This window comes from Schistocerca nitens, chromosome 4 (assembly GCF_023898315.1).
Source record: "Schistocerca nitens isolate TAMUIC-IGC-003100 chromosome 4, iqSchNite1.1, whole genome shotgun sequence".
Lineage (NCBI taxonomy): Eukaryota > Metazoa > Arthropoda > Insecta > Orthoptera > Acrididae > Schistocerca > Schistocerca nitens.
Window position 1 is genome coordinate 752470512 of NC_064617.1, and position 14667 is coordinate 752485178.

At 44.3% G+C, this 14667-nt stretch overlaps 1 protein-coding gene across 1 annotated transcript in view; it reads left to right on the top strand.

The window, feature by feature from the left end:
- The window catches only part of LOC126252548 (dual oxidase), a 609052-nt gene that overhangs the window by 531816 nt on the left and 62569 nt on the right, over positions 1-14667 (top strand). The window contains exon 12 of the mRNA XM_049953446.1: positions 3253-3390. Within this exon, the coding sequence (XP_049809403.1) occupies positions 3253-3390 (138 nt within the window). The remainder of the gene's footprint in view (positions 1-3252; positions 3391-14667) is intronic.

Here is a 14667-nt window from a genome sequence, read left to right on the forward strand (position 1 = left end):
ACTGGAACGCTGTAGACGGTGTGAAACTAATACCAAGAAGTCATATGGCCCTTAACCGCTGACGCAACTCTTGAGAGTGAATTGGTGTGTATCGTCAGAAGGTTGTACAGAGTCAGCAGTATCTGATGGGTTGACGTAGAGACATGACACAGCAGCAGAAATTAGCTGTGGCATTTTGGTGTGTCCTTTACCTCACTATGAACGAAATCACTGGTGGTAAAAGATGGGTTCACAGTTTTTATACCAAAAAAGAGAGCCTCGGCGGAGACCCTCCGCAACGGATCACTGATGCCAACAAGTTCAAGACTATGCCGTGAGTAGGCAAAGTTCTAGGATATTCAAGGTGTGGTTCATTTGAAATTCATGCACGATACTGCAAGGCCCTCAGAAAACTGAAATCTCGAATTCGAAGAGTTCGTCTATACATGGACCAACCTCTCCTTCAGTATGACAGCGAGAGACCAAACATGAGCACTGCGACATCTGCAGCAATCCGACGCCTTGGGTTCACTGTCATCGATCAGCCTCCATACAGTCGCGATTTGGCCACATCCGACTTCCATCTGTGTCCAGAACTTAAAGAACACCTTGGAGCACTTCACTTTGATAGTGATGAAGCGGTACAAGCAGAGGTACAGTGACTGTATCAACTAACTGGTCTCTGGTTGGGAAAAAAAGGTATACGCCGCCAGGTTGCTATTTTGAGAAACAGGAGGGTATGCTGAAAAGAAATGCCTCCAAATTTTTTATGTGAAAACTCTTAATGCCTTTTAAATTTTAAATAAGACAAACTTTATTAACATTGTACATGTTTATTCTTCACCTCTATATAATTATTTCTGAACGTAGTCACCCTGGCGACGAACACATTTCTTCCAAGGGGAGACCAGTTTCTTGATACAGTCACTGTAGAATATCTGGCTTTGTTGATGGAGCGACAACCCCACCTCTGCTTGCACAGCTTCATCTCTACCAAACTGAAGTCCTCGAAGGTATTCTTTCAATTTCGGAAACAGATGAAAATCGGATGGGGTCAGATCGGACTGTATGGGAGATGATTGACGAGAGTGAACCCAAGGCGTTGGACTGTCGCAAATGCCGCAGCGCTCACGTATCGTCTGGCCCTGTAATGTTGAAGGAGAGGGTGCTCCACGTGTGGACGAACTCTTTGAATTCTAAACTCTATGGCAGCACGCTGTTTCTCATGCACTGACATAGTTACGTTACACACCGCCACGCTACACGCTAAAAATGTATAGACGTGAAGAATAAAGACGTAGAACGTTAATAAAGTTTGTTTTCACAAGCTGCGACATTGTCGCGAATAAAACAGTGACCCGTATATGCAATAAGTTTCCTTTACTTTACGTCTGTGGTCACAAACTTTTTGTTAACAGATTACCGGTTTCGGTCTATAATGACCATCATCAGATCTGCAACAAAAAATGGAAAAACACATAAATACACTCGCAGATTGTCTACAGCTTAAAAACAATACATAGACCATAATGAAAAATACTAGTGACAATATATATTATATATTTAAGTATGAAGAGGCATACATGCTTCATAAAAACAAAGTCCTAATGTACTGCAGCCATAGTGGCATCGTCAAATGTTAAATGCACAATCAGCACAAGCATCATCAAACATATATAAATAACATCATATGCACGAGTCATGTTGTCTGGTGAACTTAGAACACAAACATCTTGTGGCTACTGTACGGCAGCCTGTTTTGAACTGTAGTGCTACTGACAACATGACTCGTGCATGTGATGTTATTTATATATTTTTTATAACGTAACTATTAAATCGTAACTATTCTTCGGTTAAGCATTTATATTGGGGTTTTGTGTACTCATCCTTTCTGCAGATCTATCGCAACTGAAGTCCTGAGTTCTCAGTAACTGTAAAAAAATTTAAATTCGGAAAAGTTAAAATTAAAAATCGTCTTATATTATGTTTTTAAACACATTTATTATACCATAACAACAAAATTAAAGTATTATTACAAGGGCAAACAATACTTACAATACAAAAGGAGCAGCTACATGCTCACTGCTCAAAAACTAAAACCAGACTGACCCTCCCTGCCAACATGGCAATCACTATTTATATTTTCTTAACAATCCCGAACAATCCTCGGCATTGTTTAAGATGAACATTTGATTAATTAACAATTAAAATTTATACAAAAAACTGAATATATATATATATATATATATATATATATATATATATATATATATATATATATATATATATATATGTCTGCTCAGTACCGTAAGTACACTACGATATTAGTACATGTCTTTTACTTCATTCGAGAATAAACTCTCAAATAAGGAATTACAATAATACATTTATATTTTTATTAATTACTGGAGATTTCCTTCATGGGAATTATTCCCTTCATTTACAGAGCTTCTACACTTTGAACTGAAATAGATTAAACAGTTATTTTCTCAGTTATAAGTTTTTCTAGACGAGTTACATATTTTGTTTACATGTGTGATCCTGAATCAGACTGGAAAATATTCATTTTAAATAGGCCTCAATTGGCTGTTACGTTTCAATTTGACGGTGCTTGTGCTGATTCTGCATTTAACATTTGACGATGCCAATATGGCTGCAGTACATTAGGACTTCGTTTTTATGAAACGGGTATACCTCTTCATACCTAAAGCGCACACATGCATATATTGTCAGTAGTACTTTTCATTATGGTCTATGTATTGTTTTTAATCTGTAGACAATCTGCGCGTGTATTTATGTTTTTTCCCTATTTTTTGCTGCAGATCTGATGATGGTCATTATATACCGAAACCGGTAATCTGTTAACAAAAAGTTTGCGACCATAGACGTAAAGTAAAGGAAACTTAAAGTCTGTTCTATTTAAGAAGCTTAAGAGTTTTCACATAAAATTTTTGAAGGCATTACTTTTCAGCACACAGTGGCGCGTAGACATGAAGAATAAAGATGTAGAGTTTTAATAAACTTTTCAAACTGCACTGAAGAGCTGTGAACAGAGATTATAAAATAAACAGATATATAAGTAAACAAAAAATTGAGCGCATTGTTTATTAGACGACCCCCGATGCGTAACTATTCACGCCGCTCTCGTCCTTGCTGTACGGCTCAATATCTCTGAAAACGACGAAGAGGAGAAAGTAATCAGAACTTTACACGTACAATAAAATCATTTAATTATTCGGAGAGCAGAAAGTACTGTGACTGCTCCCACTGCAGGCGTGCGGCAGCGGCGGGAAGCGGCCGCTGGTGCTGGTGCGCGTCCCTCACGACCACGACCTGGTGCTCGAGTTCGACACGCTCGCTGCGCGCCGAAAGTTCGTTTCGAAACTCGAGGCCTTTCTCGGCTCACACAAGGTAAGCGCTGCTCGCTTCTGCTCCCAGCAAACGTTAGTAATAAAATCGCTTTCTCGAGTCCAGTTTCCGCAGTTTAACAGAAAACACATATAGGGTGATTCAAAAAGGACTTTACAACTTTAAAAATTCATATAGATTTATTGAAAGAAGATACAGAGCTGGATTTAATGTTATTTTGTAAGGAAACACAAAGTGTAGTCTTTTTTTTTTTTTCATCAAACTGAAACTGTCGTATGTGGCTTCCGTTGGTTTTCCTGCACACACACCATCCGAAATCACGAAATCAATTCTTCCAAAACTCGGTGTAGCTTTGCAAGTGTAATTGCTCAGAAGTAGGCACCGGGGGTACAAACACGATATCCTTGAGCCGGCCGGGATGGCCGAGCGGTTCTAGGCGCAACAGTCTGGAACCGCGCGACCGCTGCGGTCGCAGGTTAGAATCCTGCCTAGGGCATGGATGTGTGTGATGTCCTTAGGTTAGTTAGGTTTAAGTAGTTCTAAGTTCTAGGGGACTGATGACCTCAGAAGTTAAGTCCCATAGTGCTCAGAGCCATTTGAACCATTTGAACCACGGTATCCTTGATGAATCCCCATAAAAAAATCGAATGGTATCAGGTCTAGCTAGCACGCTCTGGTCCAGGCATCTTAACGCAACTGCCGCTAGCGCTCCTTACGGTGCGATTCGGCTCTACCGAACTACGCGAGACAAAACTTGTTGTATTTCCCTACAAAGTGACACTACAGTCACCTCTGTAGGTACTATTAATTAATTTATATGAATTGTCAAAGTTCTGAAGTCCTTTTTGAAACATCCTGTATATCCTACTGGCTAAATGTTATTTATATTTAACCAGGTGAGCGCCATATCCGAAAATCAAAACGCTTCCTCTTTAAACTATTTAACATAAGGTTATATTAAAGGTATGTTTCAGCGTGCTCATCCGAGTTGTCTCCATGTTATGCACAATACTTCGATGACCGACCCAGCCATCTTCTTCATCTGCTGCAAGTTTTGCTCCTACGTCCATGCTTACTGTGTTATTTTACAGTGTCTATTCCTTCAGACACGCTTGGATGTCTGAAGGAATAGACATTTTTGTCGATCTGCAACTGTAGTAATATTACGATGATGTCAAAAGAATTCGCAATTTGCTAATAAATTTCGTAATATTACCATACACTACTGGCCATTAAAATTTCTGTACCACGAAGATGACGTGCTACAGACGTGAAATTTAACCGACAGGAAGAAGATGCTGTGATACGCAAATGATTAGCTTTTCAGATCATTCACACAAGGTTGGCGCCGGTGGCGACACCTACAACGTGCTGACATGAGGAAAGTTTCCAACCGATTCTCATACACAAACAGCAGTTGACCGGCGTTGTCTGATGGCGTTGATGTGATGCCTCGTGTAAGGAGGAGAAATGCGTACCATCACGTTTCGGACTTTGATAAAGGTCTGTTGTAGCCTATCGCGATTGAGGTTAATCGTATCGCGACATTGCTGCTCGCGTTGGTCGAGATCCAATGACTGTTAGCAGACTATGGAATCGGTGGGTTCAGGAGGGTTAAAACGTAACGCTGTGCTGGATCCCAACGGCCTCGTATGACTAGCAGTCGAGATGACAGGCATCTTATCCGCATGGCTGTAACGGATTGTGCAGCCACGTCTCTATCCCTGAGTCAACAGATGGGGACGTTTGCAAGATAACAACCATCTGCACGAACAGTTCGACGACGTTTGCAGCAGCATGGACCATCGTTCGGAGACCATGGCTGCGGTTACCCTTGACGCCGCATCACAGACAGGAGTGCCTGCGATGGTGTTCTCAACGACGAACCTGTGTGCACGAATGGCAAAACGTCATTTTTTCGGATGAATCCAGGTTCTGTTTACAGCATCATGATGGTCGCATCCGTGTTTTGCGACATCGCAGTGAACGCACATTGGAAACGTGTATTCGTCATCGCCATATTGGCGTATCACCCGGCGTGATGGTATGGGGTGCCATTGGTTACACGTCTCGGTCATCTCTTGTTCGCATTGACGGCACTTTGAACAGTGGAAGTTACATTTCAGATGTGTTACGATCCGTGGCTCTACCCTTCATTCGATCCCTGCGAAACCCTACATTTCAGCAGGATAATGCACGACTGCATGTTGCAGGTCCTGTACGGGCCTTTCTGGATACAGAAAATGTTCGACTGCTGCCCTGGCCAGCACATTCTCCAGATCTCTCACCAATTGAAAACGTCCAATTAATATCCGTTTATCATCTGCATTTCTTATTAGTGTAGCAATTTTAATGGCCAGTAGTGTAGCTGCAGATCGTCATCAATGTCTTTGCCTAGACGGGCAAAACGACAGTAATGGTACTAACGTTGAACACACATGATTGCTTGACACTTCAAACAGCGAACAGTTCTTTAATACAGGTGCTAAAACTATTCAAATGAAACTGAATGAAATGTCCACTGGCCCGCTGTAGAGATATTTGTTCAGGTCCCTTATAAAACCACACAACAGGTTTCGGGACTTCTCAGCTGCATCTTCCGGTGCAAATATAAACGCTATATCACATTTAACAAAATGTCACAGTGTAACAATTGTAGTGAGTAGTTAAAGATTTCAGCACTCCTCAACTGATAAAAAACCGTCGTCACACGATGAAAAGACCATCGTCAATCATGAAACTCATGTCTGTGCTAAGTCGCGATCTGTACACATTCCGATTAAAATATGCTGTTGTCGGGCTATGTCAAGCAACAAAATGCCCCTCATAGATGCCCATCAGGCCGCCGAGAGCATATTTTAATCGGATGTGTGCAGTTTTTGACTTAACACATACTTGACTTTCATTACTGACGATGCTCTTTTTATCATTTGTCGATGGTTTTTAATCAATCGAGGAGTGCTGATATATTTACCTAGCCACGTCAACTATTACCTTGCGGCATTCTGTAACCTATGACATAGCTTTTATACACTCCTGGAAATGGAAAAAAGAACACATTGACACCGGTGTGTCAGACCCACCATACTTGCTCCGGACACTGCGAGAGGGCTGTACAAGCAATGATCACACGCACGGCACAGCGGACACACCAGGAACCGCGGTGTTGGCCGTCGAATGGCGCTAGCTGCAAAGCATTTGTGCACCGCCGCCGTCAGTGTCAGCCAGTTTGCCGTGGCATACGGAGCTCCATCGCAGTCTTTAACACTGGTAGCATGCCGCGACAGCGTGGACGTGAACCGTATGTGCAGTTGACGGACTTTGAGCGAGGGCGTATAGTGGGCATGCGGGAGGCCGGGTGGACGTACCGCCGAATTGCTCAACACGTGGGGCGTGAGGTCTCCACAGTACATCGATGTTGTCGCCAGTGGTCGGCGGAAGGTGCACGTGCCCGTCGACCTGGGACCGGACCGCAGCGACGCACGGATGCACGCCAAGACCGTAGGATCCTACGCAGTGCCGTAGGGGACCGCACCGCCACTTCCCAGCAAATTAGGGACACTGTTGCTCCTGGGGTATCGGCGAGGACCATTCGCAACCGTCTCCATGAAGCTGGGCTACGGTCCCGCACACCGTTAGGCCGTCTTCCGCTCACGCCCCAACATCGTGCAGCCCGCCTCCAGTGGTGTCGCGACAGGCGTGAATGGAGGGACGAATGGAGACGTGTCGTCTTCAGCGATGAGAGTCGCTTCTGCCTTGGTGCCAATGATGGTCGTATGCGTGTTTGGCGCCGTGCAGGTGAGCGCCACAATCAGGACTGCATACGACCGAGGCACACAGGGCCAACACCCGGCATCATGGTGTGGGGAGCGATCTCCTACACTGGCCGTACACCACTGGTGATCGTCGAGGGGACACTGAATAGTGCACGGTACATCCAAACCGTCATCGAACCCATCGTTCTACCATTCCTAAACCGGCAAGGGAACTTGCTGTTCCAACAGGACAATGCACGTCCGCATGTATCCCGTGCCACCCAACGTGCTCTAGAAGGTGTAAGTCAACTACCCTGGCCAGCAAGATCTCCGGATCTGTCCCCCATTGAGCATGTTTGGGACTGGATGAAGCGTCGTCTCACGCGGTCTGCACGTCCAGCACGAACGCTGGTCCAACTGAGGCGCCAGGTGGAAATGGCATGGCAAGCCGTTCCACAGGACTACATCCAGCATCTCTACGATCGTCTCCATGGGAGAATAGCAGCCTGCATTGCTGCGAAAGGTGGATATACACTGTACTAGTGCCGACATTGTGCATGCTCTGTTGCCTGTGTCTATGTGCCTGGGGTTCTGTCAGTGTGATCATGTGATGTATCTGACCCCAGGAATGTGTCAATAAAGTTTCCCCTTCCTGGGACAATGAATTCACGGTGTTCTTATTTCAATTTCCAGGAGTGCATTTGCACCAGAAGATGCAACTCAAAAGTGGGTTTATTAGTGACGTGAACAAATACATCTACAGCGGATCATTGGACATTTCATTCAATTTCATTTTAATAGTTTTAACATTTGTATTTTCAAAAATGTTCACTGTATGAAGTGTCAAGTAGTCATGTATAACTGTTTTAGATGTGGTTGCTACCGTTTTAAAATTATCTGTAATGTTGAACATGTCTGTCTCGATAACTCTGATGCGGAAATTCAAGTAACGTTGCGAGCAATAGGGGCGTAGACAGTGTTGCATATGGAGGTTTGGATCGATCGACGAAGCGTGCACAGATGGCCGAGACAGCTAAGGCGACCGCTAGCGATAAGCGTCACACTCCCATACCTAATACAGATGAGATCAAAAGAGTTCGCAATTGTTGAATAATTTCGTGTTTATTAGGTTTCCAAACATCTTTATTTCGAGAGACTCCATTATTACTGTGTACCAGGAAGTTGGCGCTTGCACCACGATACTGATCTCGTCGTGTTTCATTTCATGATTGTACTCGAGGCAGCGCTATGCGACAGCTGATTTGCCTGATTGTTTCAGTAGTGTGTGTAGCATCTCTTCTCGACTGTTCTCACAGTCTGCCCCACGTAAGACAAGCCGCATTCGCTTAGAATGAGATATACACCCAGGTTTCTGAGTCCTAGATCGTCTTTAACATTAGCTGTCGGAACAGTGTTCGTAGATGGTGTAATTCTTCTGCGAGGCTCTCCTCACCTGAAAACGTTCGAGCTCTATGGACCAGAGTCTTTAGCACCAAATTTCTTTGTGACGGATGTAAATTTAGTGTGAGAGACGGATGATGATGGCTCACGGCGTTGAGACAGAGGTCAGTGTGCGCAGCTTTTCTATATACGCTGTGATCCAGCGATCCGTCCTTTCTTCTTTTAACCAACATGTCGAGGAAAGAGTATCAATGGGTGAAGACCGAGTCGGGAATCGAACCCGGATATAAATAGCTGGGCGAGGTCGACAATAATTCACAAGTTTTATTAGAGTCGAGTGGGTGAGTACATAACAGTAAACTCGCAGCATCTGAAGGATACGGCTGTATCGGTCGTTGAAGTATTGTGCAGAAAATAGAAATAACTCGTATAGCAGATGGCAGCACACCATTAATCAACTTTTCCGAGAAAAAGTAAGAGAGCACAGAGGCTTATATCCATTTTCTCAAAAAAAGCTGTCACTATTCGCTGTAAGAGAATCAGCCTATGTCATTGTTTCCTCTTTGCAGTCTTCCTTTTAAGCATTTCCATTACGATACTCTTCAATGGAGTGGACTACATAGCCCAATGAAAAGTTCTTTAATTCAGTCTTCAATTCCAGTACACTACCTACAAGAATGTACCATTCCCTTTTCAAGATTGTTGAATATATCTTCGGATACTGATCTCCTATCTGTACTAATTTTACACCCCATTGTTATTCTTGTACAAGTTTTTTGGGTCCCGCTTTTATGCTTATGCATTTTACTGTTTTTTGTGAAAAGAGAAATATTAGCAACGACTAAGGATACCCTCCTTGTTAATTTGCTGCACAAGGCTAAAGATGGAGATGGATCCAGTCTAATTAATAAAACTTGAGGCAACTAAATATCTTGAAAACGACACGTCGCACGAAAAAAATGTTATGCTGAAAGGTTAATATTATTAAAATTGAAATCTGTCTATGTTACAACTGGCCACCATCTCTCCTGCGTGGGGAGGGGACGGGAGGGGTCAACTTCATATTTTTAAACGGAGATTCCCATTTTTACTGCGTATTCTGGTTCTTGGCCAAAAAGTACGCACAGTTTACTTGAACCATTGTTTTCTATTCTTGGTAGATGGCGCTGTAATTGATGAATGTCTTGTTTGCAAACTCGATTGTACAGTACAATATGTTTAGCCATTTCAGTGGGTACTTAAAAACTACCTTTAGCGTGATCCAAGAATAATTGGGTGGATGTAATGGTTTTCTGTTTCCATCACGACGCTTTATCTTGGTGAGTCCCCTCACCATTGGGGTGCTTGATATTGGCGAGTCCCCTTGCCTTTCATCATTAGGGTGCTTGATATCAGTGAGTCCCCTTTCCTCGCACCATTAGGGTGCTTGAAATCGGTGAGTCTCCTTGCTCTCACCATTGGGGTGCTTGATATCTGTGTGCCCCTTGCCTCTCACCATTAGATTGCTTGTTATGAGTGAGTGCTCTTGCCTCTCGCCGTTTGAGTGCTTTATTGCGGTGAGTCCCCTTGCCTCGCACCATTGAGGTGCTTGATATCGGTGAGTCCCCTTGTTCTCACCATAGGGGTACTTGATATCTGTGTGCCCCTTGCCTCACACCATTAGGGTGCTTGATATCTGTGTGCCCCTTGCCTCTCACCATTGGGGTGCTTGATATCTGTGTACCGCTTGCCTCTCACCATTAGATTGCTTGTTATCAGTGAGTGCTCTTGCCTCTCGCCGTTTGGGTGCTTTATTGCGGTGAGTCCCCTTGCCTCGCACCATTGAGCTGCTTGATATCGGAGTCCCCTTGTTCTCACCATAGGGGTACTTGATATCGGTGAGTCCCTTGCCTCTCACCATTAGGGTGCTTGATATCTGTGTGCCCCTTGCCTCTCACCATTGGGGTGCTTGATATCTTTGTGCCCCTTGCCTCTCACCATTAGATTGCTTGTTATCAGTGAGTGCGCTTGCCTCTCGCCGTTTGGGTGCTTTATTTCGGTGAGTCCCCTTGCCTCGCACCATTGAGGTGCTTGGTATCGGTGAGTCCCCTTGTTCTCACCATAGGGGTACTTGATATCGGTGAGCCCCTTGCCTCTCACTATTAGGGTGCTTGATATCTGTGTGCCCCTTGCCTCTCACCATTGGGGTGCTTGATATGTGTGTGCCCCTTGCCTCTCACCATTGGGGTGCTTGATATCTGTGTGCCCCTTGCCTCTCACCATTAGATTGCTTGTTATCAGTGAGTGCTCTTGCCTCTCGCCATTTGGGTACTTTATTTCGGGGAGTCCTCTTGTCTCTCACTATTTATGTGTTTGATTTCAGTGGGTTCTTTTGCTTCTCACAGTCAGGGTGTTTGATTTCGGCGAGCATCCATGGCAGGTGTGCCTGTCACTACCACTTCATGGACATTTTAGCTCATTTCAATGGTTGTGCTTTGTATTCCCTCGGTAGACACGTAGAGTGACTGGATGGAGATAATACAACACTGACCTGACCTGGTCCTCAAGGGAAGGGTGGTTGTGAGGTAGCCAGTAGCACCACAGACAGATGTCCGCTTTACTAATATTAACTTTTCACGTAGAACATCATTTTCTTACAAATTTTAGTTTTGCCTGTACGTGTGTGTGTGTGTGTGTGTGTGTGTGTGTGTGTGTGTGTGTGTGTGTGGAAACTGTTGATGTGCTGTTTTCACAGAATAGGTAGTCAAGGGCTTGTATTGTTAGCCAATCACAGATTATAATAATAGTTAGAAAGTGTATTCTTTGTGCAAACACACACTTTTTTAAATGGAACAATGGAACATTAACAAACAAATTTGGGTAAATTAGAATGTTAGTGGTATTTTTTGCAGGTTTTAGTGCGCGTCGTTTACGAGATATCGCATTTGTAAAGTTCTTACATTGACACTTATACAACACCTGTGATATTACACACTAAAGAACAACCCAAGTGGATACAATAGTTGTGTCAATTATGACCAGCAGCGAGACAATTGACCATCACACGTTGGGTTCAAAATGAGCACTGGAAGTGGCAATATATGCTTCCAGTCTGGTGTGGAACGACTGCTGGACATGTGCTAGCATTTCAGCTTCCCCACACAAAAAAAGTCACAGGACTCGTATATGGGGATTGGGACAGCCGCCAAACAGGTCCTCTGTGTCCAGTCCAAGGATTCTGAAACAAATCGTGAAGACATGCTGAAGTACTCTATGCACTATGGGATGGACAGCCATCATGTTGGTACCACAGGTTCCTCCTAGTCTGCTGAGGAACGTCTTGTAGCACCTATGGAAGATGGTCTGTTAGGGGGCTACGATACTTGTGCGCATTCAGTGTTCTGTCTATGAAAAACGGGCCAGTGAGCTGATGGTGCACTGTCCCACACCACACGTTTGCATTCCATGGTCGCTGATGTTTCACCTGACGAAACCAATGGGGATTGACAGCAGACCTATCCGTGATTGGTAAACGTGACTTCCTCACTGAACAAGCTACTTGATACATCTGGGGTATCCTGTCCAGAAGTTAACACTATTCTGATAATCGTTCCCATTCAGCTCTTGGTGGAGAGAGATGTGATGGGGATGGATCCTATGTCGATAGGGAATGTGTAGGACACTTGTCTGACTCCTGCCACTTCCTCTTGCGATTGCACAGAGGCTAACGTGCGGATCAACTGCAACAGCAGCAAGGACATTAATTCCCCCCTTTTCTGTCGTCGCTTGCTTCCCTCTGTTACATTGGCTAGGTGTTAGACTACCACATTCACGTAACTGGTTGAAGAGGTTGATAAATAATTTGCTGAGACATTTGACTTCTATTGGGATATCTTTCTTCCTACACTTTTCGCCCGCATCTCGTGGTCGTGCGGTAGCGTTCTCGCTTCCCACGCCCGGGTTCCCGGGTTCGATTCCCGGCGGGGTCAGGGATTTTCTCTGCCTCGTGATGACTGGGTGTTGTGTTCTGTCCTTAGGTTAGTTAGGTTTAAGTAGTTCTAAGTTCTAGGGGACTGATGACCATAGATGTTAAGTCCCATAGTGCTCAGAGCCATTTCCTACACTTTTCAAACAATATGAGCATGTCGGCTTTTTCTGCATTGGTAAATCCCATCATTCAGTCACAACACACTGCTTCTACCGTTACTCCCTAACTGACTAGTAAGTCGCAATGTACTCAAGGAACACACACGCCCACTGTAAGCCAACATAACAACATCAAACCCAACTCCTATTCAGATTAAATGCCCTAAACAAGTGTTGCTGTGCTGCGGAAACTTTGAAGGATACGATATCTTGCAAACGACTCGCACTAGACTCCTGCAACAAACGCAACTGACATTCTAATTTATCCTACTTTCAGTTTGTTGATATCAATATGCATCGTCGCATTTAAGAAAGGGTATGTTTGCACAAAAAAAAAAAACACTTTCTAAGTACACTACTGGCCATTAAAATTGCTACACCAAGAAGAAATGCAGATGATAAAAGGGTATTCATTGGACAAATATATTATACTAGAACTGACATATGATTACATTTTCATGCAATTTCGGTGCATAGATCCTGAGAAATCAGTACCCAGAATAACCACCTCTGGCCGTAATAACTGCTTTGATACTCCTGCTCATTGAATCAAACAGAGCTGGGATGGCGTGTACGGGTACAGCTGCCCATTCAGCTTGAACACGAGACCACAGTTCATCAAGAGTAGTGACTGGTGTATTGTGACGAGCCAGTTGCTCGGCCACCATTGACCAGACGTTTTCAATTGTGAGAGATCTGGAGAATGTGCTGGCCACGGCAGCAGTCGAGCATTTTCTGTATCCAGAAACGCCCGTGCAGGACCGGCAACATGCGGTCGTGCATTATCCTGCTGAAATGTAGGGTTTCGCAAGGATCGAATGAAGTGCAGAGCCACGGGTCGTAACACATCTGAAATGTAACGTCCACTGTTCAAAGTGCCGTCAATGCGAGCAAGAGGTGAACGAGACGTGTAACCAATGGCACCCCATACCATCACGTCGGGTGATACGCCAGTATGGGATTACGCCAGTATGTGCGTCCACCGCGATGTCGCCAGACACGGATGCGACCATCATGATGCTGTAAACAGAACCTGGATTCATCCGAAAAAATGACGTTATGCCACTCGTGCACCCAGGTTCGTCATTGAGTACACCATCGCAGGCGCTCCTGTCTGTGATGCAGCATCAAGGGTAACCTCAGCCATGGTCTCCGAGCTGATAGTCCATGCTGCTGCAAACGTCATCGAACCGTACGTGCAGATGATTGTTGTCTTGCAAACGCCCCCATTTGTTGACTCAGGAATCGAGACATGGTTGCACGATTCGTTACAGCCATGCGGATAAGATGCCTGTCATCTCGACTGCTAGTGATACGAGGCCGTTGGGATCCAGCACGGAGTTCCGTATTAGCCTCCTGAAACCACCGATTCCATATTCTGCTAACAGTCATTGGATCTCGACCAACGCGAGCAGCAATGTCGCGATACGATAAACCGCAATCGCGATAGGCTACAATTCGACCTTTATCAAAGTCGGAAACGTGACGGTACGCATTTCTCCTCCTTACACGAGGCATCACAACAACGTTTCACCAGACAACGCCGGTCAAGTGCTGTTTCTGTATGAGAAATCGGTTGGAAACTTTCTTCTTGTCATCACGTTGTAGGTGTCGCCACCGGCGCCAACCTTGTGTGAATGCTCTGAAAAGCTATTCATTTGCATATCACAGCATCTTCTTCCTGTTGGTTACATTTTGCGTCTGTAGCGCGTCATCTTCGTGGTGTAGCAATTTTAATGGCCAGTAGTGTATTATTACAATCTGTTAATTGGCTAACAATATGAGCCCTTGACTACCAATCCATTCTGGACGAACAGCGCATCAACATATATATACATATATGACATGGCGGTAAAAAGATGGATACACAAACCTTCTTCGTGAATCAGTCAGCTGAGATACAGAAAGAAAAATGTAATATGTATAGATACGTATCCTGTTCCATAAATAAAAATAAAAATATTATTAACGACAAAGATGATTTATGGGATCCTCTTTTTTCTAATAGTGTAGAAATTGTTTGTATGAAACTTGCATT